Raw genomic sequence first — 24321 nt, 5'->3', positions numbered from 1 at the left:
CAGATGATAACATTCTCATCATTAGAGAGAGGTAGTTTGTTCTGTTAGTCTGAAGTTAAGCAGAAAGCAGGGCTGTGTGGCACCATATAAATTAACTGGTCCAGAGGGGCATGAATTTTTCATAGTCTACTTCATCACAGGCTATGAATGGACTGGCCAAGAACAGGGTTACTAAGTGGAAAGGAATAAGATCATTTAAATACAATGTAAGGGGAAAGGGACAGAAAAGAGGGAACACTTCTGAGAGGTGAAGGAGCATTCACCCTTTGTATTTAAATGACCTTATTCCTTTCTGTTTAGTATTCCTGCTCTCTAAGTCCATTCAGAGCCTGTGTTGAAGTAGGCTGTAGCCTATGAAAGCTCATGCCTCTGAACGAGTTAGCCTGTCAAGGACCACATTGCCCTGCATTCTCATCATTGTTTTAAGATCACTGGTAGGGACTAATAAAAAATCCTTTCATACTCGGCCAGTTCCCTTTTTGAAATTCCTTTTTTCTGCAAGAGAGAGGAAGGGCTTTTAAAATAGGGTGGATAAAAATCAACAACTTAAAAAAATTTTTTTTTTAATTCAAAATAATTTTTTTTTAATTTAATCATATTTTTTAATTTTTAAGATGCTTTTTAAAACTGTCTTCGTATAGGTTTATTTTTTTAATCTAAGATATGTTAAAGCTCAAAGATATCATTATGAATGAGGGATTATAATTTCTAATTTTATACGATTTGAGACAATTTATTCATGTGAGCTTTTTTAGAAAAGTTTTATAAATAAGTCACAACAGGCCATGGACTATATATATTAGGGGCTCATCCCTATGGGGTTCCTGGAGGCTCTTCTATAGACCAGTAAAGATTAAAGAAAATCTAAACCCAATGGGACTAGGACTCAGTGCTCGGTCTAGAAGATCCCATTAAGTATCTCTGTGATGCTTAGTTTTAGTTCTCAAACTGTGGATTTGTGTCTCCAGAGATAACATTCTTGTTAACAGCAGTATATGGAGATGAGACATAACAGACCTGATTTACCTACCCATCAGCCCTGTTGTTTCTCTCACTTCTCTCTAAAAGTGCAAAGTTTCAAGAAGTTAAATGAATAAAGGATTGTTGGGGGGTGGAGTAGATCTGGGCAAGGAGGAGGAGTCTTGAGATAAATGCATGGAGGGAGGGGCAGTAGAAGCAAAAGGGAAACATTTTGAGTAGTATCTTGAGGGATAAGTTTTCGATTATAGCCTCTCCATTGATTTGAGATCTAGTGAGGGAATGATATGGTAGAAGGGAAAATCCTAGCATGGTGGCAGGCTTTTCAGGCCATAAAAAGAGAGAAGAAATCAAAGATGAGAAGAAATCGAGAAGAAAGCACCAAGTTAATAACATATGGCTGCAGCACTCATTTGCTGTCCTCCTAATAAAGCGTGGCAAGAATATTGCCCAAATATCCATGATTAATCTAGTCCCAATGACTTCAGAAGTATCTGCTTCAATCAGAGTGGATAAAAATCAACAATTTAAAAAAATTGGACTTTAAAGTAAACCCAAATAAAGATTGTTTTAATCTAAGATATGTTAAAGTTCAAAGATATCATCATGGAATAGGGATTATAACTTCAATTTATATACTATTTGAGACAATATTGCTGGATAAAGTGTATGAGAGAGAAATTGAGCAGTATTCAAAAAGTCTAGAGGGGAAAATTGTTAACCCGAGTCTTAATAGGTGGAGCAGTGTCTACAACGATGCAGTAACGTGCTTGTGTGACAATGGAAGAAGGGACTGCGTACCTTACAGAAACGATTGATACACACAGCAGAACACTTACAAGAAGTAGCAGTAAAAGCTATGACAAACTGTGAAAAAAATTCAAATGTCTAGTACGCAGCTTTGTCACAGGCAATGCTGCAGATGCATCAGAGATTAAAAGAAGTCTTGCAGGAAATGATGAAAGCCCCAAACTAATAACATATGACTGCAGCGCTCATTTGATGTACCTCTTAGCCAAAGACTTCAGTGCTCCAGAAATAAAGGCTAATGTTGTTGAAATTGCAAAATACTTCCATAACAACCACTTTGCAGTAGCTGCTCAGAAGAAAGCAGAAGGAACCAAACCTACTCTCCCACAAGACGTGCGATAGAATTCAGTAGCGGACTGTTTTGAGTGATATTTTGAGAACTGGCCTAATCGGATGACAATTTGTGAACAAAATCGTGATAAAAAGACATGGAACTGGCATAGCCAAAGTTCTCAACATTGGGCTAAACAGAAATGTAGAATGTATGCCCAGTATCCTGAAGCCTATTTCTGTAGCCTTGAACAAAGTGCAGGGAAGTCGTTATTTTATTGCTGATGCTGTTGAAATTTGGAAGCAGTTGAGACCTTGAAAAGAGAAATATGCAATGATAGAGTTAAATTACAGGTACTAAAAAACCAGGTGGATCAAACACTATCTCCAGCTCGTTTTCTTGCCAATATTCTCAATACTTGGTACCAAGGTCAATCCTAAACTGCTGAAGAGGAGTTGACTATGACATGGGCATCTAGCAGTCATCCCTCCATAATACCAACTACAATAACTTTCAGGGTGAACCATTCAAGAAATACATGTTTACTGATGAGGTTGCAAGGAAAGTCACACCAGTGAACTGGTGGAAGTCACTTAAGCACCTGGATCCAGTAGAGACTCCTGAAGTGATAAATCTAGCTTTTAACTGGAAGACTGATTTTGCTGCATAATCCAGTATTTTAAATTTCTCATGTTAACCTGGCTGAAATAATCTATTTATTTTTTTGTTAAAAACACATTTCACATAACTGAAATAGTTAAAAATTCAAAGATACATACACTTGTTTTGTTAAAATAATTATATGTTTGCTGTTGCAGAAAAATATCTAAAATATATAAGCTTATTTTAGTCTAAAAAAAAATTTAAATGTCATACTTCAGTTTTCTGATGTAGCCGCAAAATTAATCTGAAAAATATCAAAATCACTGCTTAAAAATGTATAGGGTGTACCTTATAAAAATTAAACCTACATCTATCTCTGAGTTGTGAATAATATGTATTAAGGTATCAAACAGCAAGAATGCACTTTTAGTAGAAAGCAGTGATTAAACGGAGGCTTCCTGACCAGTGATTTAAATCAACTTGATTTAAATCAAATCCACCTTGAAACTATTTACAGGAGTTCAGCATTGTTTTGAAGTATGAATTCCATTGAACAACAGGAATGTTAAAGGCATGTACACGGTAACAATTTAAAGTGGGTCATATGTAATTGGGCCATAGAGGTGGTGTTATAAATGACCCTGTGAATTCTCCTGACTTGAGAGAAGTCCACAGTGCATGCAGAGTTGCAGCAGTTTATACCTTGCTTGGAGAAAGGGAAAATGATTTGAGCAGCCTCTTGCCAATCCAGCAGCCTTTGCGAGGTGTGGGTGTAGCAGGGTGACAGCTCCAGAGATGGGTGTAAGCCCCTGGAGACCCAAAACTATTCTGTTTTTCCTCTGCTTGCTCTGGGGGACAGTCATCGTTTTGCTCACCTGCTATGTCTTGATGTCTTTTATGGTTAGAAAAAGGAGGCTGACCCAGGGCTTCTAGAAGACCTGGGCCCATTCTAATGACCACCTGGTGGCTGTGGTCTTTGCCTTAAGGGCTAATTGCATGGCTCTGTTCCACCCCATATTATGAGTCACTGGGCATTGCACTTTCAATACAAAAACACAAACAGACTTTTTTTAAATGTCATATTTGATTCTAATCAGTTCATTTATGTGGATGACTTGCAGTATATTTAAAGCAAAATACAATCAAGGGAAACAAGTAGACTTTAAATGGAGCCTATTATATGATCTTGTGTGTATCAAACTCCAGCACTGCTTGGAAAAGCTGCAGCCTGTTGTATCTTGCATATCTTTTGCAAACAGTGAACTCTGTGTAGCTGACACCTGAGATTTGTTTCGCCTGCCAGACTCCATTTTAATGTATCCTGACCTTGATAACAACTTGCTTTTGTGAATGAATAAAAACTAGCAATTAAATTTCACTTGTTGAAAGTCAGTTTGGAAGAAGAAATGGGGCATCTTAAAATTAAATGAGATGAGTAGGTAAAATATTCAAAAGAGGATGAGATTGCCTTAGTCCTTGAAGGGCTTATTCCATTCTTATGCCCAGACCTTAAGCTGTTTCACTGAATTTGTAATTATCTTTTAGTGTTACAAAGGCATCTGCTCTCATTTGTGTAGGTCTTTTCTTTTCCTTTCTACATGGGGATATGTAGAGAATTCCCTGGCTTTGCCTCTGGGAATGCTGAGTATAAGGTTGTCTCATCTAAAACCAAAACGGGACAAAACCTGCAAATACTGATTCCCCTTGTTTCAGTAAAACTACTGATTTTTCTTGTTTTAAAATTAAAACTACCCTCTTATGGTGCCTGGGAAGAACTATTTCTGTATCTAGATGCACTTGCCATGATTCTTTTGAATTCATAGTGATTGTGATTTATGGTGCAGTCTTCAAAGATGCAATTTTACTTTAACTGAATATTGTTGCCACAGTCAGAAGAGAAAGGATTACGTACTATGTAATTATCCCTGGCAGTGGCTTACCCCCCAAAACTTCAGGTGATAGATGCAGTATCCATGTTCTTCAATAAGTTACTGGAACTGTTAACATACATCTCTGAAAAACTAAGCTTCTGCCTCTTGATATTTCCCAGTTACTGTATATAGGGCTAATTCCTCTTACTTCTTACTTGAACAGGAGTTGTTCCTTTAGTATAGAGAATAAAAGTAAATTTATCTATAGTAGAAATTGTTTAAAGGGGACAAGCCAAATAGGCTTTTCAGTTAGGCAAGGGGACTGTAAAACTGAAGGAACTGTAAAGGGTAAAAGATTTTGAGCCTTCCTATTTTCTGATCTGCTTCAAGCACCTTCCAGAATTATATTTAACCTGGTCTGTGTGGAAACCTTAACTGGTCTTACTTCTGTTTTGTTTACGTATTACAGATTTGAAACTGGTATTTCTAGATCGCTCATTAAAACATTATATAAAACCTATCAATGAGAACTCAGTGATGCCTTTTGCCATAGATGCTCTGAGCTCTGGGTGGTTGCTTACTCGGGAGTACAATCTAGTATTATCTTCCAGATAGCAGAGACAATTCTTTGGCTTTGCTATTTCATGGTGCATATGTCTGTATTGTTCAAGGCACAGAGGTGAGCTCAAAAACAATTTTAACTCTTAAGTCATTCACCTGGTCAGCTCTGTTTGTGCAGGTTATCCTTCTGTAGAAACTGGATTTTTTTTCTAATGTAGAATTTTCAGATGTAGCCTTTTCAGTGATGATATTTTTAGGCTTATTTCCTGCACCCCTCCTTGCTCACAGGTTGAGATGAGCTTGCTGCTATAACTGTCTGGTCTGTTCTGTTCCTGAAAGTGCCAAGTATGATTTTGGCCCCACTGTACTTGGCATGTAGGGAACACAAAATAAGGGACAGTGTCCTGAAGAGCTGCTGTCTAAATAGAAAAGACATGAGGGGAGATGGGCCTAGAGAGAAGTGGCTTGTGTGGATGAATGGCAGAGCTAGGAACAGAACTTGGTCTCTACAGTCTGCTCCAGTGTCCTAGCCGCTAGATCATGCTATCTCAGATAACTTTCTCTTGAAGTTGAGGCCAGCATGTCCTTCTAATCTGTATCTTGGTCCCAAGGGAGAACATCAAGAAATGGTACATGCGGATAACAGATTAGGAGTGTCTCTAGCACCTGAGACCTCAAGAAAGGAGCAAATCATCAAACCTGGTTTCTCTTTTGAGTGCTGGTCTCTGGTGCTGTCATCAGATCTAACTCCATCTCTTGTTCTATATTAAACTACAATAGGCTCCTTTCCTTCCCTCCGCCCCTTTATTTTTATTTATTTTAAGCTGTCTTTTGTCAGGGGGCAGCATATTTTTTAAAATCCAAGAGGTAGAGCTTTTAAATGCCCTTGGTAAGCAGTACAAATGGACATGTTACAATTGTTGCTTGGTACTGTAATACTGCTAAAATATTGAGTTGAAAGAGTTGAAATGATCCCTAAACATCAGGAGCATCTCTCAACATTAGAATTAAGTGTTGTCTGGGCCTACTCTTTGTAGTTGAATAGCGACCTTCTGCCTGGATTAAGCAGGCTTCCCACTTAAAGACAATGTTTCCTGGAATTGGCTGTAGTGGACTTTTGTGGCCATTTTTTTCCCTTCCTATTTCTTATTGTTAGTCAAGTGATGGTTGCAAGCCTCGTGTCCCTAGCTTCCTATCTCCGCACTAGGTTCACTACTGTTCAAGAATCCTCCAGTCCCCTAGCCAGGCCAGTTATAGTGCTGTGGTCTAATTCAGGTCTGGGGCCTCCCACTGGTTTCATAGCTGCTAGGATCGGAAGGGACCTCAAAGGATCATCGAGTCTGACCCCCTGCCACTGGCAGAAAAAAGTGCTGAGGTCATGTGACCCCAGCTAGGTGCTTGCCCGGTCTCTTCTTGAAGACCCCAAGGCAGGGGACAGCACCATTTGCTGTGGTGCTAGCACAGCTCAGACTGACTCCATGCATCTATGTACAGAACAGAAGGAAAGATGCAGACATTTTCCATGGCCCTGCCCTACACCTCCTCCAGCGGCGCATTTTCAGCCAGATTTGAGGCCAGTATTTACTTGCCAGGCACAACTGGCATATGCATTCCTTGAAGACATTTTAGGTAAAGAGAAAATGAAGACCTCACATTTGTTCTAGAAATGATTTGTCCAAATAGGCCTGTATCTAATTTTAATCAAGACTGATAAAAGATAGAGAAGTAGTTAGCTGTGTTAATCTGGAGCCAGGCAGGTTAACTTTTGCACCTTTATAGATTAAATCAGAGATGTATAGCTCAAACTTTTTTGTAAGCAGATTAAGATAACAGATCGTAAGAAAAAGTAACCTACCAAAGAATTATTGAAATATGTTTTTGACCTGCCAGGAACAAGTACATTTTTCTAGTGGACAGTCCGCTACCAGTATTTAATTCTTCACAGCGTAGGGATACTAAATAATCGGGCACCAGCATGACAGAAAAAAACACACTGTATTTCCAGTCATTGTAGTCTCTTTGAGTTTTACTTTTACTATACAATAGGAACATGAAGCTGAAGGGCATCTCCTTGTCCAAGTTAAGGTTTCTGAGAGCAGAACCTGCACTTCAAATAGTTAAGACTGTGTTAGTTGTTTTGCCCATTTCCGCCCCCCCCCCCATAAATTCCAGATAAATTGTTGAACTGGGTGTGAATCTTTTAGGTTTCAGAATGTATGAACAATTGAATGTGTAGTTTTGTGCTTATTCCCTAAAATAAGAAAGAATTGCAGAACTGGAGTCCGTGGGGAAGATGAGGGAGAAGGGGAGAAGGAGAGTTTGAAGGGCTGTAACTTTGCAGATGTTTGCCAGATAAGGGCAGGGAAGGGAAGGTTTCACAAATCCTAACCACCTTTACTATGGAACAGTAGAAAACCTGTTTTTTTCTGTAAGTATTGTATTTCTCTCAAGTAATTTGTAGCCTAGCATTAGTCTGGACAGACCAGCTTTGGTCACAAGACAAAGCCTGACGTGCTGCATATCTGTAGAGAGGATTTAAGTAGGACAGGGTGTGTGAGGTTGGACGTGTCAGTAGCTCAAGGGGAAGTGACCAGCAGTCTAATAGCAGCAGTGGCTTTCCAATCTGCCCATTTTTCAGGATTTGCTTTGGTGGCTTTTGAATGGATAGTCATTGTGGACATGAATTGTTCTGATAAAGCATTTACAGATACTACTCGGAGCACATTGCTTGAACCTGTAGTTTGGTACCTTGTATTTATACAGCTGGGCAGGAACAAAGGCTTCTTAAAAATCATTTTGAACACCTTTCCTATTCCAAAGGGGAAAAAATGTCACATGCCATCCCCAAACCATAAGACCTTTCACAAAAAACATCTTTAGGAAGCTTTTAAAGACAGCAGTTCAAACAAGTTAAGACTCCAAAGCTCATTGGAGAAAGCATTCTTAATTTAGGAAAGCATTTAAATCCTCTCAACTAAATAGGTGCTTATCTGTTTTACTGCTGTTAGCACTGACTTTATTCAAATTCAAACCAATACACAAAGCTTTTCTTACCGTTTCATGAAAGATCACGGTACATTAAATATTTTTAAAGTTTTGTAATTCAGAATCAATTCCCAGGCTGTGACTAACATTACATCTTTTTTCTAAGGCTGCAGATGCATATGTTAAATGGCGCTCTCTTGGCACTGCTGTTCCCTGTGGTCAATACACGTCTGGTGAGTAAACAGTGTTCGGCTTTCTCCTTTGATTTTTATTCTTTGTTTAAGTTTTCTTATGTTTTGTAAAATGCAGTCTCCTGGAAAGAGGCCTGACATTTGCAACAGACTTGAGGCAGTTCTGATATTGTGAGCTCCTCTCCAGGGCAAAGGTTAAGTTATAGATAGGACCTAACTCTGCATTGCAGTGCAAGATTTGACCATTGCTGCATGGACGTTGATGGTTGCAGAAACCTCCTTTTTAATTTGATTCTTCAAGTATTTCCCTCTTGCAAACTATAAATCTCTGTTGGAAATGTGCTGATTTGCATATCAAACTTGTGTGTTCTCCCTCTTGTATATAAAGCCTGTATACATATCTCTCTATTGTTAAATTATTGGAGATATTGAGAAGTGGCTGGCAGAGAATCCCATGTGGAATGAATGATAATGAGATGTTGCCAGATTGTTAGATTACCACTTAAGTGGTAAGGCGTAGGAAGGCAATTCAGTATGTAGGGACAGAGAGCTTGCTATACTTGGTCAGCTGGTAGGTCCATTGAGTAGGGTTTCCTATCTTCAGCGGCAGGCAGCCAACATACTTCACCCAGCTGCTTTGTATGTGGCAAATGGAAGTCCTTCCTGACTGTGGTAGTAACTAGATTGCTTGCTGGAGCATTGTACACTTAAGTTTAGTGTGCTTTTAATGGAGTGTGATAAACAGCTACTTTTTATTATTCTAATGGAGGCAAAAGACTTCATCTTCAATTTTTAAATTGTGCCTCAAACCACACACAATTTACGAGAACAGCATCTTTTTACATCCATTCAACCAAAGAGAGAATCCACATAGAAATATTTTTTTTAAATCTGAATTCCATTCTTCTGTGCAACAAATCTAGAAAGACCACCAGTACCTTTATTCTAAGGTGCAGTGGCTGGGTACAAAAGACTGTTTTAGGGCCAGATTCATACTGTTTTACACCTGTGCCTGTATCTATGAGGAAGCAAGTAGTTACTTACCTTGAGTTAAATCATATGGACAATAACAATTTATAGCTTTCATATGAACTATCAGGTTATGATGGTATAAAATATACCCTACAGTTTGAGATGAGATTGTAGCACAGGTTAGTTTCTATGGTAATTTTAATTTAGTTAGCATGGATTATAACAACTTTCAAAACGACTGCACAGTGAAGAAGGGGCCCAGGAAGTATGTCAAGATAATGTGGGCTAAACATGAACAGCCATATTTTCAAAATTAGGCAAATATTTTCAAAATGAAGTGCAAATGGAAGTATACGTAATCTGTGACATGCGTGATGTGAGGCCAGCAAAACCTGTTGAGCATTTACATGTGCAAAAATATATCTACAGAGTATTTTACATGCATGAATTAGGTGTGGCAGTTATGTGGATAGTTTCTTACATCAGAGTTTTCAAATTGGATGCAAATTCAGCTGCTTCTGGACAAATAAATTAATCCATTGGTGTCTGTGGTAGTAGTTTTCTGTCTCCGAACTGCTACTAATATTGATGGTAACAGGAAGAATACTATCCTAATGGCTGTATCACGTTAAACATTGCTCAAGATTAGCTTTTGGTGCAGATCAGTTATGCTGTTGTCATAAGCATATGCGTAGAATACTTGTTTAGTGAAGTTCCCTATGAAAGCAGTGCTGCCTGCATTATATAGTTACTCTATTTAATTCCTTTTCCTCATGTTGATAGAGGATGTGGTACTTGTTTAGGAAATTAGTCTCCTTCTAATTATAATAAGCATTATTTATAAGATGGTGTCAGATTTTAAATTTATCTGCTTAAGTGTTTATAGAGTCTTAATGGAATACTTGTATAAATCAGCAGCTGCATAGTGACTAACTGAATTAATTATATTGTTCATTAGCAAAATTAATATGGACTTCAGCACTCCAAAAACCACCACTCCAAGGGAAGTATCATTGCAAAGTCTTGTTACCGGTCATCTATTTTAGAGCTTGACACCTTTTTTTTTTTTTTACTAGGATTAATTTAGAATAAACAATTTTTGGAGTCCATATTTAATATTATTAATAGCTTTATGTTGTTTACATGGACTACTTTGTTAAACAGTTGATATACTTCCACATGTCATAATTACTAAAGAGTGGGGTCACTTGTATATATTACAGTGAATTCTTTTTGTAAGTTTTTTTTATTTAGATACCAAATCATTATGAAAAGAAGCATGTTTCAATGTACAGGATTCATTTACACATTAGAAATAAACATGAAAAAATGCTTACACTATTTAGTATAGAGAAATGTAAAGTTACAGATAAAATAACTTGTCTTTTTCTTTTAATGCTGCGAGGCCCTTTTTGGAATGTTAGATGAGGTTTTAACCATATTTGATATAAAACCCAAATGGTCAGCCAAGCCGGGATGTGAAGAAGGTACTCGAAGGACAACTGGAATGATACAGGATTTGAATGGTCATTGTCTAGAGACCATATGGAAGTTCTTTGGAAACTTGCTCCACTGAACTTACTTCTAAATGGCATAGATTAGAGATCAGTGTTTCTCAATTTATAGGTTGTTACAAGAGAGAGCAGGAGTGGAAGTGAATCGCATCACAAAAAAGTCAGCATTGTTGCAAGTCCTTGAATAATTTTAGTACATTTTAAAGCAAAATTTTGCTTCCTTCACTTACTTTTACTTCAACTCCTTTGAAATGCATACACAAACTAAATGGATGTATCAATTTTTTCCTTTTCTGTTATCGTTAACTGGAAGGGGTGGAGTCATTTTTAGTCTGAAAAAGAGGTCACAACCTGAAAATGTTGAGAAACACTGGATTAGATGATCAGTTTGTCAATGTCAAATATTCCAAAAAGTAAGGCATGACTGAAAGCTGGGCAGAAGAGGAACACATGCAGAATTGCTCTGCATGTGCATAGTGCATTAATTCTTACAGTGGAGCTGTTCTGCTTGAAGCTGGCACTTGGAATGCTTGCTGAGTAAGTTTCATAGGACTGCGTGTATGCTCTAGTAACTTGCTGACTTAGCTGCCCATGTCCACTGCCATCTTTGACTCCAGGATATTTCTAAAGAGCTTCTGAATCTAAGCCTTTATCTTGAAACTTAGAAAGTAATAAAATATCCTTGATAGCAGAATTGTTGTTTAAAAGACCCTTCATAATATCATAAACTAAAGCTTATTCTTCCAACATGAAATGCTAGACTTGGTTCTTTGGCGAGCTAGCACATGGCCTCAGCACTACTTAAATCTCATGCAAGCCCTCAAATAGAGGTATTACTTGAGTAAGGCAACCTGCACATTTTAAATTCCTGGATTAGTTAGCTTGCAGAGAACCCCTTTGAGATCCAGGAGTTCCAGCTATTGTGTGTGGCAAACTGGGTTCACTGTGCTGGTGCCATTTAAAAATTGGGAAAAGCTCTTGTTATTTGGATGGAGCTACTATAACTGTAACCTCTATTTGTATTATTTATGTACTGTTGAGCAAGGTTCTTCTTCACCCTGCAGTGGGCATAATGCACCTTAATTGTTTGCATTTATTTTAAATACAGAATAACCAATCCTCGATCCTATTTTTTTTCCAGATTGTAGAGCAGCAAAGTTTTTTTGTGATATTTTAAAAGTGAAGTGTTGATGTCAAAACCTGTAGGAGGGACATACTGGCAAAAATATAACTTCCCTGATGTATCAAAATAGGGTGTGTTGTTTTTCCAAACAATTGTGACTTAAGCATGTAATATGTCTTCAAAAAGCTGATCGAGTAGAATGTAATGTATGGGTATTTGCTTGAGCTATTGCTTATACTCTGCTTCTACTATTCACCTCTATCCCCTTTTCTATTCTCTCTCCCTCTGCCCCCTTGGAGGGGCAACAAGAATCTGTTTTCTGGGAATAGTGAATACTCTTCCTATACTAGGGTTTGGTTCAGGGGGCTTCTGTGGAGATGGGGAGAGAATAAAATCCTTTAGAATAAAATCATTCCTGCTCCTTGGTTTCTGGAGCAGCAATAGAATCACTCCAGCAGCTGTTATTGGTGTTGGTGTTCATCAGTATTCTCATTGCTACAATTTTATATGTATGTGAATCAATAATCTTACCCTCTATAACTGCATTCATGCTCAGATGCTTCTTTTTGTCGTCTTCTCCTTTCCATCCTGTGATGTCTCAGTGTGTGTTAAGCAACATGCCGAAGTGTGAGATTTTACTGTTTTTATACACTCCTGCTTATGATTCTAAGTTTTAAATAGGTGCTATGGTGATAAATTATACAATAGCTGCTAACCACAGTACCTTGGATTATGAAAGCTTAATTAGATCTATGATTTTGAGGGTCTTCATTGCTGCTTACAAACTCTATCTACTTGCATGTGTTGTACCTGTAGATGCCAATGGATGTAGCTTGTTGAGATGTAGGACTTCCTTTTGTAATTGGGTAATTCCATGCATTGACTTTCACAGTGGAACTGTTGTGTTTGCAGCTGGCACTGTAATATTTGTGAAGAAAAAATATATCTACTGCTTAGAGATGCACTGATACATGGATCCATTTCGTATCAGCACTGATAAAAGAAAAATTGATATTATTGGCAATTGGCTTTTTGTCTGATGTGGCTGATAGTATCATTGATAAATACCCTGTGCATGTGCACAGCTACAGCATGCATGCAGCCATTTTGGCAACTTGGAGAGCAGTGTCTGTCTGGTAAATCTTGGCAGAGAAGGAGACAGAGAAGGGAAGGGGTGTGGGAGGGGAGGGGAGGGGACAGATTAAGGCTTCTGTGGTGAGGGAGAGAGTGGGGCTGGGGGTGGGGCAGGGCCAGACACTGCCCAGCTGGGGCAGGACATGGGACAGAGCCCCAAATGGCTTGTCCCGGGGGGGGAGTTCCCACTGCTGCGTACACCCCTGGGGGAGGTATGGGGGGGCATGTGCCCCCCAGAACTGTGTGCAGGGCGAAAGCAGGCAGATGCTATGGGCTGGGGCCAGGCTCTTCCCGGGGGGGGGGCGTGCTGGGCCAGGGCCAGGGCTGTGTTCAGGGTAGGCAGTGGCAGTGCAGGGAGGGGGGGCTCCAGGGTAGGCTACAGCCACCCCAGAATTCACTGTAGCTCCCCTATAGACCCTCTCCCAGTGCCACTGCTGCTACCTAGAGTGCAGCCCTGGCCTAGGTCTGCCCTCGCCTCGTGCACAGAACCAGGGGGCATGTGCCCCCCGTGCCACCCCCAGCTATGTGCACACTGTACCCACCAAGAAAACTAAAACCAAAAAAGAATTAAGCTTTCCTGAACATTAAAATTTTTCCAAATATATGACTTTTGAAAAGCTAGCATTGCCATTAACGTAAAGCCTGGAAATGATTTTTTCTCCTTAAGCACTCCCTTACATTATGATATATTTATCAAGTTTGAGCTGATTATGAAGTGCAGACATTATCCTCTTGGTCTGTATGTAATCAAAAAGTACCCTTCACCTTATTAAAATATGTGGATGGTCAGTGATGCAGCGTACTGTTTGTTCGGATTATAGTAAATTTAGGTCTTACCATAGGCTGTTACAGCTTCTAATTTTTAAACCAGTTTACTTAACTCTGGGTGGCCTAGGGCTGTTGCTTCATGTGGTACCTGCTCTAGCCAGTCCCTGGGATTTGATCCACATGCAGCACCTGCACCTGCTGCTCTGGGGTGGGCGTTGCATGTAGTGCAGTCCTGGACTGGCCAGAGTGAGTGCTGGACCTGGCATACGGGAGGGGGCGCTCAATGGGTCCCCCCTGGCTGGTCTGGGATCCCTGCTACACATAGTATCCACTCTAGATTGGCCACAGCGAGTGCTACAGGGGCTAGATCTAGCACGTGAAATGGGGGTGGGGAGGGGGGTGCAGGAGGGGTCTCTCTAGTAATGTTAGGTTTTGGTTGTACAGTTCTATTAGCATCTTTATGATTCTGACATATGGTAGTAAGCGTTACACATTTTCTTTGCCGTTTCTAGTTATTACAAGCCCTTTGTTAAATTATCTGAGAATCTAGTAATTTGTTTCAGCTGCAACTTGGCCATTCATTTTCCTGACTTTAAAGTGTTTCAGATGCAACACATTATAGTGGCCTCAGTGTCTGTTTGAGCATTTTAAGGTTTATGCATGTGTATACATGTATATATAATAAATGTATTATATGCTTATATAATACATAGTGCAAGGAAGAAGTGCTTTATTTTTCAAAGCTGTGCTTTGAAACATATTTCATTTTAGGTAATTTTCACTGCCTTCAGTTGATATCTTCCTCCTTTCCCCCTGGAGTATATCAGGCATCTTCTAGACAGAATAGATGTTTGTTGCTGAGCAGCCTGCTAATTTATCGGTGTCAGCAGCCTGCCCAGACATGCACACACCAGCACAGTCTGAACTCAGATGGAAAAAATGGGATGCAGTAGAAACTGGTAGGTGTCTAGTTCTGTGCACACACCAGGGAGATTAAAACAGGAAGAGGTAAAAGGTGTAGGGCAGCAGATAATTGTTACTTTGCTAGCAGGTGGATCTGTGTCAAGGAGTTAGCAGTGGGTGACATAACTCAAGCTTACAATAACTGTACCAATGAAATCATGTGGACGCTAGGGAGATGAATAATGTTTTATGTATTTAGGCTGCTCAGTTGGTGAATCTTCTATTTTGAGAATTGGCAATGTTGCCCTTGAGGTGGGAAAGGGAATGCAAATAATTTTGGCACACAGTGATGGGCATAATATATGTAGCATGATATACCAATAATAGCAAGAGACTAGGGAAACTTCTACAGTCTTTCCTGCTGGTCTGCTGTGTGAGGTAGGGGAAATCATTTAAAGCTACTTTAAAAAATCTGTTTAGGTGTCGAAAGATGCGGCTAGGCCCAAAATCTCGGAGGAAGTTATACCTTGTTTACAGTGGGAACTAATGCTTCAGTTATTTTGAGAATCCACTAGATGTGTACCTGCATGCTACCAACCAGAGTGTATAATCGGAGTCACTGGAGAACGTGCTGCTTCCATACCTGTGCTACCAAAAAGTATGCTAACATGTGCTATGATCACATTTTTGTTTTGCTTTGTGTATATGAAAACCCACCGATGTTTTTGGACACACTTTTTTGCCATCTAAAGAGGTAGGAAGCAAAATCTAGAGATGTTTGTAATGTAGAAACTGTGATCACAGTTCTGGTTTCCAAGACAGCTACTGATTTAAGTATTGCTCCATTGCATAATGCATATTTAAAATACATGTCTCTAGATCAAAACAGGACCAATGTTAGCATAAAACAGCTGTCTCAGGTGGGTCAACCAATAGTACCTAGTAGCACTACCTCTGGGGATACGGCCTAATTTTTCAGGTTGTCTTAACATTTTCAAGATTCCAGTTAGCAAAAAAACAAAGCTCTAAAAGCATCAGAAATATTATGCTTTGGGATCTGATTAATGCAATCTGAAGGGTCACAAAAAATCAATTACTGCCCAAACACTTTGTCCTTGTAATGTCTCCATTGGAATCTACTTGCTTACGACTGTGATCCTGGAAACTGATCTAAAAATGATCTGGAGCCCCTCAGTCTGCTCTGTTTCAGTACATTTGCAGCCATGGAAAAGCCTGTATGTTTATGGCATAAACTAGACCATAAACTGGAATACAAATGATCTCTGGTTAGTGCATTTCCTCACACACGCTGATGAGCCCCCACACAGCTTGCAAGTCCCCTTGGAATTTTCTTTTTTCCTCATCTCGAGATCCTTCAGTTAACTTTTATTTTTTTTAAGTAAACTGTAACAAGCAAGATATCTTACTATTTTAGATGGGATTTTACATGAAAAGCAAAAATATCCCTGATCTAGTTTCAAGACAGAAAATAAAGGCTACAAATGAACATTCAGTGAAGACCGAGATGAAACAGTTTTCTTTTTTATCTAAAAATTGCTCTGCGGGAGATCAACTTCCAGCTGTAAATGTTTAGTAGTATGAAAAAAATGTTCACACATTAATTGATATATCATTTGCTAAGACTTACCAAGCTTAGTAGTTATGCACCATGCAAGTGGTTATCTGCCAAGATCATTCTAAGCACAGTTTTGCCTAGGGAAGCAGACTTGATATTTAAAGCTATCCACTTTCCCATTACCACCTTAGATACCCATTGAAGTCAGGCAGAACTTTTTAATGACTAAATGTCACTGAAAGGTTACGATTTATGAAGCAAGGAACTTTCAATTGAAACATCAGTGAGCAGCTTAAATCTTTATATCATTTCCATTGGCAACAGGCAGACATCTCATAGCATAGAACAACAGGAATTTTATTTTAAATAGAGCATGGCCAGGAATATGAAAAAGCAAATGGAAAATGTACAGAAACAATATCAGAGATTCATAGAAGTTTCTCTTTTAGGACAATATTTGCTCATTAGTATTAGATTAAAACACACATCCATCCTGAATACTTACAGGGCTTTTGAATGTGTTGGTACATCACTTTCAATGTGATGTATTGAATTAGTGATCCTAGGAGGTTATGGCAGCAGAAAGCATTTGAAAGGGAATTTCAGAGATTAGACAGTTTTACACTTGGAACAAAAGGGCATTGGGCATTTACTAGCTTTTACTTGCTGTAAAGAACATTTTTTGTATATCATCAAAAATGAGACTTTCTTTGCTTCTTTTTTTTGGTGAGCAAGAATGAGAGAGACTGAACATGAGAGAGAGATTTCTTTAAAAGAAAATACCACCTTGCACATATTGAATAGGAATATATACTTCACAGGGAAGAAAGAAAGATTAAAGAGGTAGCAGATGAAAGCCTTTACTTTTGGTTCCTAACACATTGAGGATAGCCATCCATGTACAAGTACTCAGGCCCCATCCTGTCTTTTATGGCTCTAAAGACACTCTAGCCAACTTGAATTTTGAATCCACACAGATATGCATGTGCAAGCAGCAGGTGTCCATTACATAACGCACAAAGAGTTAAAATGATTTTTTTATTCAGACTGGTCTTGAAGTAGAACATTTAAGGATTTTAGTTTATTTTAAACTTCCTGCCCGTCTGTAAGAGTGTCAAAAATAAAATAGAAGCTTTAAGTTGCAATACATGCAAATTCACATTAAGAGATTCTAAGAACTGCATTTTACATATTGTATATTAACAACCAAACTAAAGGCAAGGCAAACTAAATGCTAATGGGATTAGAGAATGGAAAAAAATATACATAAAATAAACAGTTATTCTGAAGCAGAGGACAGATTACTGCATAGTATCATACCATCCATCCTGGGTCCTGACCTACAAAAACTTACCCATGTATTTAACTTCATCCTTTGTGGGATAACTTGTATAGACAAAGTTAATTATGTATATGCTTGAAGCATGTTGGAGTGTTTTTTTTCTAGATAACACTAAGGGCCCCTCTAGTTCAGGTAAAGGTGTGACCGGATCTGATGCATGATGCACACAATTGTAACTTCGGCCATGCCACATGTTCATGGCAGGAGGCCTGATTGTGGGATCCAGCATCAGATCCAATCCTGCCTTATTGCTGGTGCAGAGGGAACCTGGGTTCACCATCCCGGGCTTTGCATGCATAATTAAAGATGGATAAAAACCAGCTATAAAGTTATTGCACATTTTCCAGCTCTAACTTTATAGCTGGATGGACCTTTTTGTGGTTTGATAGTTGCTTTGCATGTGTAGCCAGCCTAAATTAATTGTAATGTGAAGAGGGGGCCTAAGTCTAGTGCAGGTCACACATTTAAAGTACTGGTAGATATACACAGAAGAAGATCGAGATCAATAATGTAGTGTTGTTTTGACGCTGACTCTAGCATGAGTTTCTTGTGCGTTTTCTGTGTTTCCTGTAGTGATAGACCAAGATTATATTCTCTTGCATGTTCGAATATTTGGAAACACATTGATCATCAAATTAGGAACTGCACTTGAATACTGGGGTTTGACCTATTTGGGTTTTTTCTAGTTTTTGTGACCTAACAAAAAATAAGTTTTCCTCAACCTCCTATTTCATGTGGGATTAGTTCCAACTCTGGTTACCCCAGTTCCTCCACTTTTTCTGTTTTAGAAGTCTTCACACCAAATTCATGTTCCTTTGCTACTCTCTAGATTGCGTTCCTGCATACTAGACTGCGTTTGCCTCTCATAGCAAAGGCAGACTTTCTCCTCTTCTGTTCATTAGGTCACTGACTGTGCCAATTGAAAATTTAAGTTGGATATAACTGGTGGATGAAACTGCTGAATTACTGTTAAATTCAAGTGTGATAATCAGGGGATCCGGGTTTTCCGTTTCCCAAGGGAAAACAGAGAAAAATGTGGATTTCTCTTTTTACCCACGGATTTCTCATTTTAAAGGAGAAACACCTGGATTTTCGCTTCTGCAAAGAGCTCTCTGCAGGCTGGGAGAGTTGCAGCCTGCAAGGGGTTGTGGGGAGTGGGAGGAGGGTGGTCAGGCAGGGTATATACACTTTGCCACCAGGCAGCCTGGAGAGCAGCTCCTGCAGGCAAGTATGGGAGTAGGGGGGAAGGGGGAAGTGAGTCCCCATTGGGAGGGAAGGAGGGAGGAGTTGGGCTGGGGCTGCTACCTAGCCAGGCAATACATGGCGCTTGGGGCCCAGGACTGGAATGTGCAGCCGCAGGGCCCTGGTGGGGAGCAGGACAGGGCCATGGGTGGCTCATCTGGGAGGTGGGGGAGGGGTGGGGCTGGCTCTCTGCTGCTGTGCACACTCCCAGAGGGGGCAAGGGGGGACCCGTCCCCCAGATCTGTGTGTGGGTTGGGTGCGGGTTTGGACTCCCTGCCCTGCTACGTTCTCCCGAGACCTCTGCAGCCTAGTGGGTGGGACCTGGTATGGCAGAGCAGAGTGGGCCTGGACGGGGAAGCTCCTTGCTGCTGCGAGCCCTGTGTCACCCTGGTGAGGCGTTCCCTGCCTGTCTGGTTTTCCATGATAAGAAACCCAAAATCAAATGCCAAAATTTATAGATATTTACAATTTATTTTATTATAGTAATTGAGGCACTGGTAGGCTTCCAAATTGCTTTAACATTGTAAATATATCAATAAAACATTGTGTGCAGTTGATACCTATATATAGAGAGGATGTTTCATTTTAATCATGGATTTGGGGGGTTTTATCAGAGTATTTGCTATTTTTTATTAGGGAAAACCAAGATCCTTGGTGGTGATGATGATACACTTCCCTCTACCAAGCGTATGGTAGCAGAATAGTGCTGGTGGAGACGTCCGTTTCAACCTGACATTGTCATCAAAGTTCATCACTTTCTATTTAAACCCATTTATGAACCTCTGTGGTGGTAGTAGGAAAGCTGAATGAAAGTCTGCCTCTAAAATGTGATTTAAGGAATTGTTAAAGTAAAAAATTTTAGGTGAATCTGCTTCAGAACCGATACACCTGTCATTTTGCAGCTGGCCCCTTTCTGCAGCCTCAATGCCTTTATTTTAAGCGGTTTTGTTGCTGCCCTTCATGCTAGCAATATTTTAACGTTCCATTTTTTTCACTTCTCTTACATTCTGACAAAGATGTATGGGAATACTCTTATCTGCCCCATGCCGGGTACCTTGCCTGATGTCCAAGCTAGAGAGCTGTGTGAATAATGTGAAAGTAACTCTTCATTGTGTGTCAGCTTTTTGGCAGCTCACCAGCTTTGGCCTTTTGGGGGGAATGGACTTCTGGCAGGACTGAGTTAAGCTGTATTTATTGCGGACTTGCTCTTTTCCAAATGCCACTTGTAAAATAACATTTAGTTTGCAGGTCTCAATTAGGCCATTCTTGTGATCTGGCAACTGCCTCTTCCCTATTAAAAGATGTTCAAAGCTATCAGTGGACCAGCAGATTGGTGGGATAATGCCTGTCACCATCAAAGATGTGTTATCAGAGGTACCAGCTAGCTGTGTAATGAGGCCTGGTAGCTGCTCGCAGTGTCATTCCAGTACTGCATTCAGCTTCGTTCCAGTAATTCAAAGGTGTTTAAAAGGTTGAAGCACAGTCTGGGCTGCTTGCTCGGCAGGTCCTGCTGTCACAAAAACACTCCATTCCTGGCTTACCTTGAAGACCCTATATTGACTGTGTCCAGGACAATAGCTGATGACTGGTGTCGTTGTGGCATCAATACAGACAGATGAGCTTCAGAATAGCCTAGAATCTAGAAGGAGTTTAAGGATTTTCTTGTTTTCTTCTTGACCAGCAGCTCATGATGAGGATGTTGGAGGGAGCTCCGTACCCAGGTGTTTGGGGGTGTCTCTGCAACAAAAGCAGCATGCTTCAAGGTGCTCCTATACTACCAGTGACTGATGGAACCAAGAGGAGTAGCACAATTTCTTGTTTTTTCTTTTTAAAAACAAAAAGAGAGAGATGAGAGCAGACACCTCCCAAACCGAACAGAGGTAGTTCATTGTGCATACTCTGTCTTTTCTCAAACGTCTGCCTTTAACCTGGCTTCTCTCAAACTAAAAGCAAACTGCTGCCTTGAAAAGAGGCTTAACATAGCCCTTGCATCCAGGCACTGGATGGATGCCCTGGCAGATTCAAGTCGGACCTAAGGCATATGAACTCTCAGGTTTATGGTTGTTGAGATTTCTTGGAGTAAGGGCTTGAGCCAACTGATTACTTCCCTTGGGTCTGTTGTCAACTGCCCGGCAAGTACAGGGACTGAGATGGTTATCTTTTGCTGTACCACTGTATCAGTCTGATGGAAATCTGAGATGGGCACAGGAAAGAGCCTATCCTTTAGTGCTCCAGGTATCACATACTGTATCTCCTTTGCCAAAGGCCTTAGAAGCAGTTAAAAGGGATACCCACAAGTTCAGATGATGTAGAGATGCAGTAGTCCACATCCTACCAGTGTGTGAAATGAAGACTTTAAAATCTTAGCATCATATTCATGATTCTTGGAAAGCATCCAGTAAGCCCATTACCATGTGCCCTGGGGAGGGGCACTGTTGAATCTGTGTCCTGCTGGGCAGCTTTTAGCAGCAAGCAACAGATGTGAATGCATTATGATTCATGCTCTTTCTGGGGGGAAGAAAGGCAAATATTTTTCCAGAGCGAACTTGATTTAAAAAAAACAAACCCTTAAAATTGAGTGGTTTGAAACTAAGTAGTTGCTACAATTCTGCATCAATGTATTTTGATCTTGGTTTAGTTTTCAGGGCCTTCATGCATGTTTTCATGAAATATGTGTATTGCAAATTTGTTTACTGGTCTTTTCAATCAGTATGTAACATTATATCTGTATTAAAAATCTTTGGGCATCCATGAAAAAAAAGACTTCCCTGCAAGAAATCTTGTAATTCCACAATAGCTTTAAATGTTAGTTTTAAAAACCACAAATAACAATGCCCCAAAACTTTTAAAAGAGAGATTACTGGTTATTTTGAATAATGTGGTAAATTTTGGGGGTCTAGAATGGAGTGTTAGTGGGAGATGAAATGTCTGATAATGGAAGAAAGACTTGTGCCCTTACTTGTTTGAAGGCTATGAGAAAAGGAGCTAAACTTAGAGAGTCACTTCCCCTTGTGTTTCGAGTATCAGTTTTTCCATCATTATTGAGTCCTGTGACCTGGTGAACCAGGTTTTTACATGACATGGTTGTCTTTCTGATGAACTGAAACAAGACAGGGTGCAACATTCAGCATTGGGAACTCTTTTATTGCCTCTGACACTGCATATATCTTTCAAATAGTAACTAGAACTACTTGTACGTTCAGAAGCTTAAAAAGTCTCACATGTTCTGGCCTAATTGAGAAATGGCATTGACCCTGATACTAAAAGGACACTGAAAATGGCAAATGCCAGGCAATAGTGATTTATACAGAACCACAGAAGTAGGTGGCAAAGATCTATTCAGTCCTGCAGTCCCTTCCCCCACTGCAGGACAGCACTGTATAGTATACCAGTGGTTGTGTAACTTCCTAAAGCCACAGAACCTTTCAAGTCACTTCTGCTGCTGCAGAACCCCTGCCCGTGGCGCTGTGGGCCCTGTAAGCTGACATGGAGCCAGGCGGTCTGGCCTGGTAGTGGTGGGGCACTGCATCCTGGCTTCCTGCTCTGCCATTACCCCCAGTCTCTTTGCAGAACCCCTGATGACCTGTCGTGGAACCCCAGGGTGTTGTGCAATGCAGATTGAAAACCGCTGGTGTATACAGTCTAATGTCTTGCCCAGTTCTGCTCTAACAATTGGGTTTCTGTAGTTTTTTACCTTATTGCCAGGAAACAGCTAGCTTGGCATCAGGGACAGTGGTTCAGGTAGCCTGAAAGGGAAAGGGGAGGCCACCAATCAGTACGTCGATGATACTGCTGGGTTGGGGGGCTGGTGGTGATAAACTGTCAGAATGAATAGGTTGAAAAGGCTTTGCTTCTAAGGCTGCTGCCACCCTTGGAAAGTCCTGCTTTGCTTCACCCAGTGGATTTGACTGGGGAGAAGGACACCCCTGGGGCCCTTGAGCAAGGTCCTTTCTTGAATCTGAGGTTTGAGACCATGGGCCTTTTTGCTATTTGTGCCATCTGCCTTCTGTGCCTTTTGTTAACTCATACAAAAAACTAGAACTCTTGCTTCCAAAATGAAACCTTTGATTAGACCAACTGGAAAATGGCAAGAAAATTGTCCTTTTCTGCAAGCTTTCGGGATCAAAGTCCCTTCGTCAGGCTCTGGGAAAGTGTAGATGGTACAAGATGGTACAAAGCCCTCATAGGCAGGAAATAAACTTCATTTTTGCACAGAGGGAGCTGAAGATGGAAGGCTGTCCCTCTGGGTCCATGGAAGTGTCTTTGTGACCTGTGTTGAGTAGCTCTTTGATGTGTTGATCAGGTAGAATTCCTTCCCTGGAGCTGTCAGATGGCAGGCAGGGAGGTAAAAAGTCTTTCTTGTTGTTCTGCAATGAAGTTTCAAATCCAGAATTGGCTAAAATTCAGCATCTTCCATGTTTCAGGGGTGTACTTTTGTTAACTCATGCATTTCAGGGCCAGTATTCAGTTAGCAGGCTTGCTTTATGCCTAAAATGCCTGCACAGTGCTGCCTTCCATTTTAGATTTCTAAAACTCTTGCATGTTAAATTATTTGCTAGTAGAAGTACACAGAATCCCTTAAATCCTGGACTGGTCCCTTTTTTCACTGTCCTCATTTGGGAGGCACTTGGCCATTTTTTACCACCTTAGCTCTTGTTACATAAATGGTTGCTCATGTGTATTATCACCAGGGATCCTGGTTTTCTCTGATTTAAAAAAAAATCCCCAATTTTCAGGACGTAACCCCAAATCCACATTTTTCTGTGTTTAAAATGAAGCATCCCTCTCCCCCTCTCCCTCTGTCTTTCTGTTTCACTTTAATCACAGAAAAATGTGGATTTGGGGTTACATCTTTTTAAACCTAAGATGGGATTTTTTTAAATCAGAGAAAACCAGGATCCCTGATTATCACTCCATGGCACAAATATTTATCAGCTCCTAGCACTGGGTGAGGCAGGATTCTGTATGGCCGTACAGTCCATCTTCTTTGTGTGCTCTTTCTCTTTGTAACCTGACTGTATAGCTTTAAGTGCCTCGTTATGTAAAAAGGAAGCTAGTGCTGTCTGTATCTTACCAGGAAATGTACTTGCACAATTAGCCAAGCCACAGAACAATCAATCTTTCATAGCATGAAAATGTTTGTTTTACACAGTAAATACTGTCAGCGCTGTTGCAACAAAACAAGGGTTGGGCTGTTCTCAAAAGTGTCCCCAGTAAAATGTTTGTGTAACCGACCCTCGTGCTGACTGATCTAGTGCAGAAGCCCTTATGAAATTGCAGATGGCAGATAGAGGAGGCTCCTTGCCAGGCATGAATGCAGTGTGTTGCGTTGTTTAGATCTGGAGCTGTTGTTTCCGTAGCATGAACTTTACAGAAGTACAGTATTACAAATCATCTACTTGCTGAAGCCAATTTCAGCCCTTTTCAAGTTGGTTTGTTTCTCATTCTCTCATTTGTGCCCTCAGCTTCTTTCTCTC

The 24321-nt window shown here is 40.2% G+C and overlaps 1 protein-coding gene across 16 annotated transcripts in view; it reads left to right on the top strand.

The window, feature by feature from the left end:
• TMEM164 (transmembrane protein 164) overlaps window positions 1-24321 on the top strand; it is a 96881-nt gene that overhangs the window by 50413 nt on the left and 22147 nt on the right. For all 16 annotated transcript variants that reach the window (XM_025194231.1, XM_025194232.1, XM_025194233.1 and 13 more), the window contains one exon: window positions 8246-8312. In XM_025194231.1, the coding sequence (XP_025050016.1) occupies window positions 8246-8312 (67 nt within the window). The remainder of the gene's footprint in view (window positions 1-8245; window positions 8313-24321) is intronic.

Source organism: Alligator sinensis, unplaced genomic scaffold (assembly GCF_000455745.1).
Source record: "Alligator sinensis unplaced genomic scaffold, ASM45574v1 scaffold1497_1, whole genome shotgun sequence".
NCBI lineage: Eukaryota > Metazoa > Chordata > Crocodylia > Alligatoridae > Alligator > Alligator sinensis.
The sequence above is the reverse complement of the archived record's forward strand: the minus strand, read 5'-3'. Positions and strand labels throughout refer to the sequence as shown.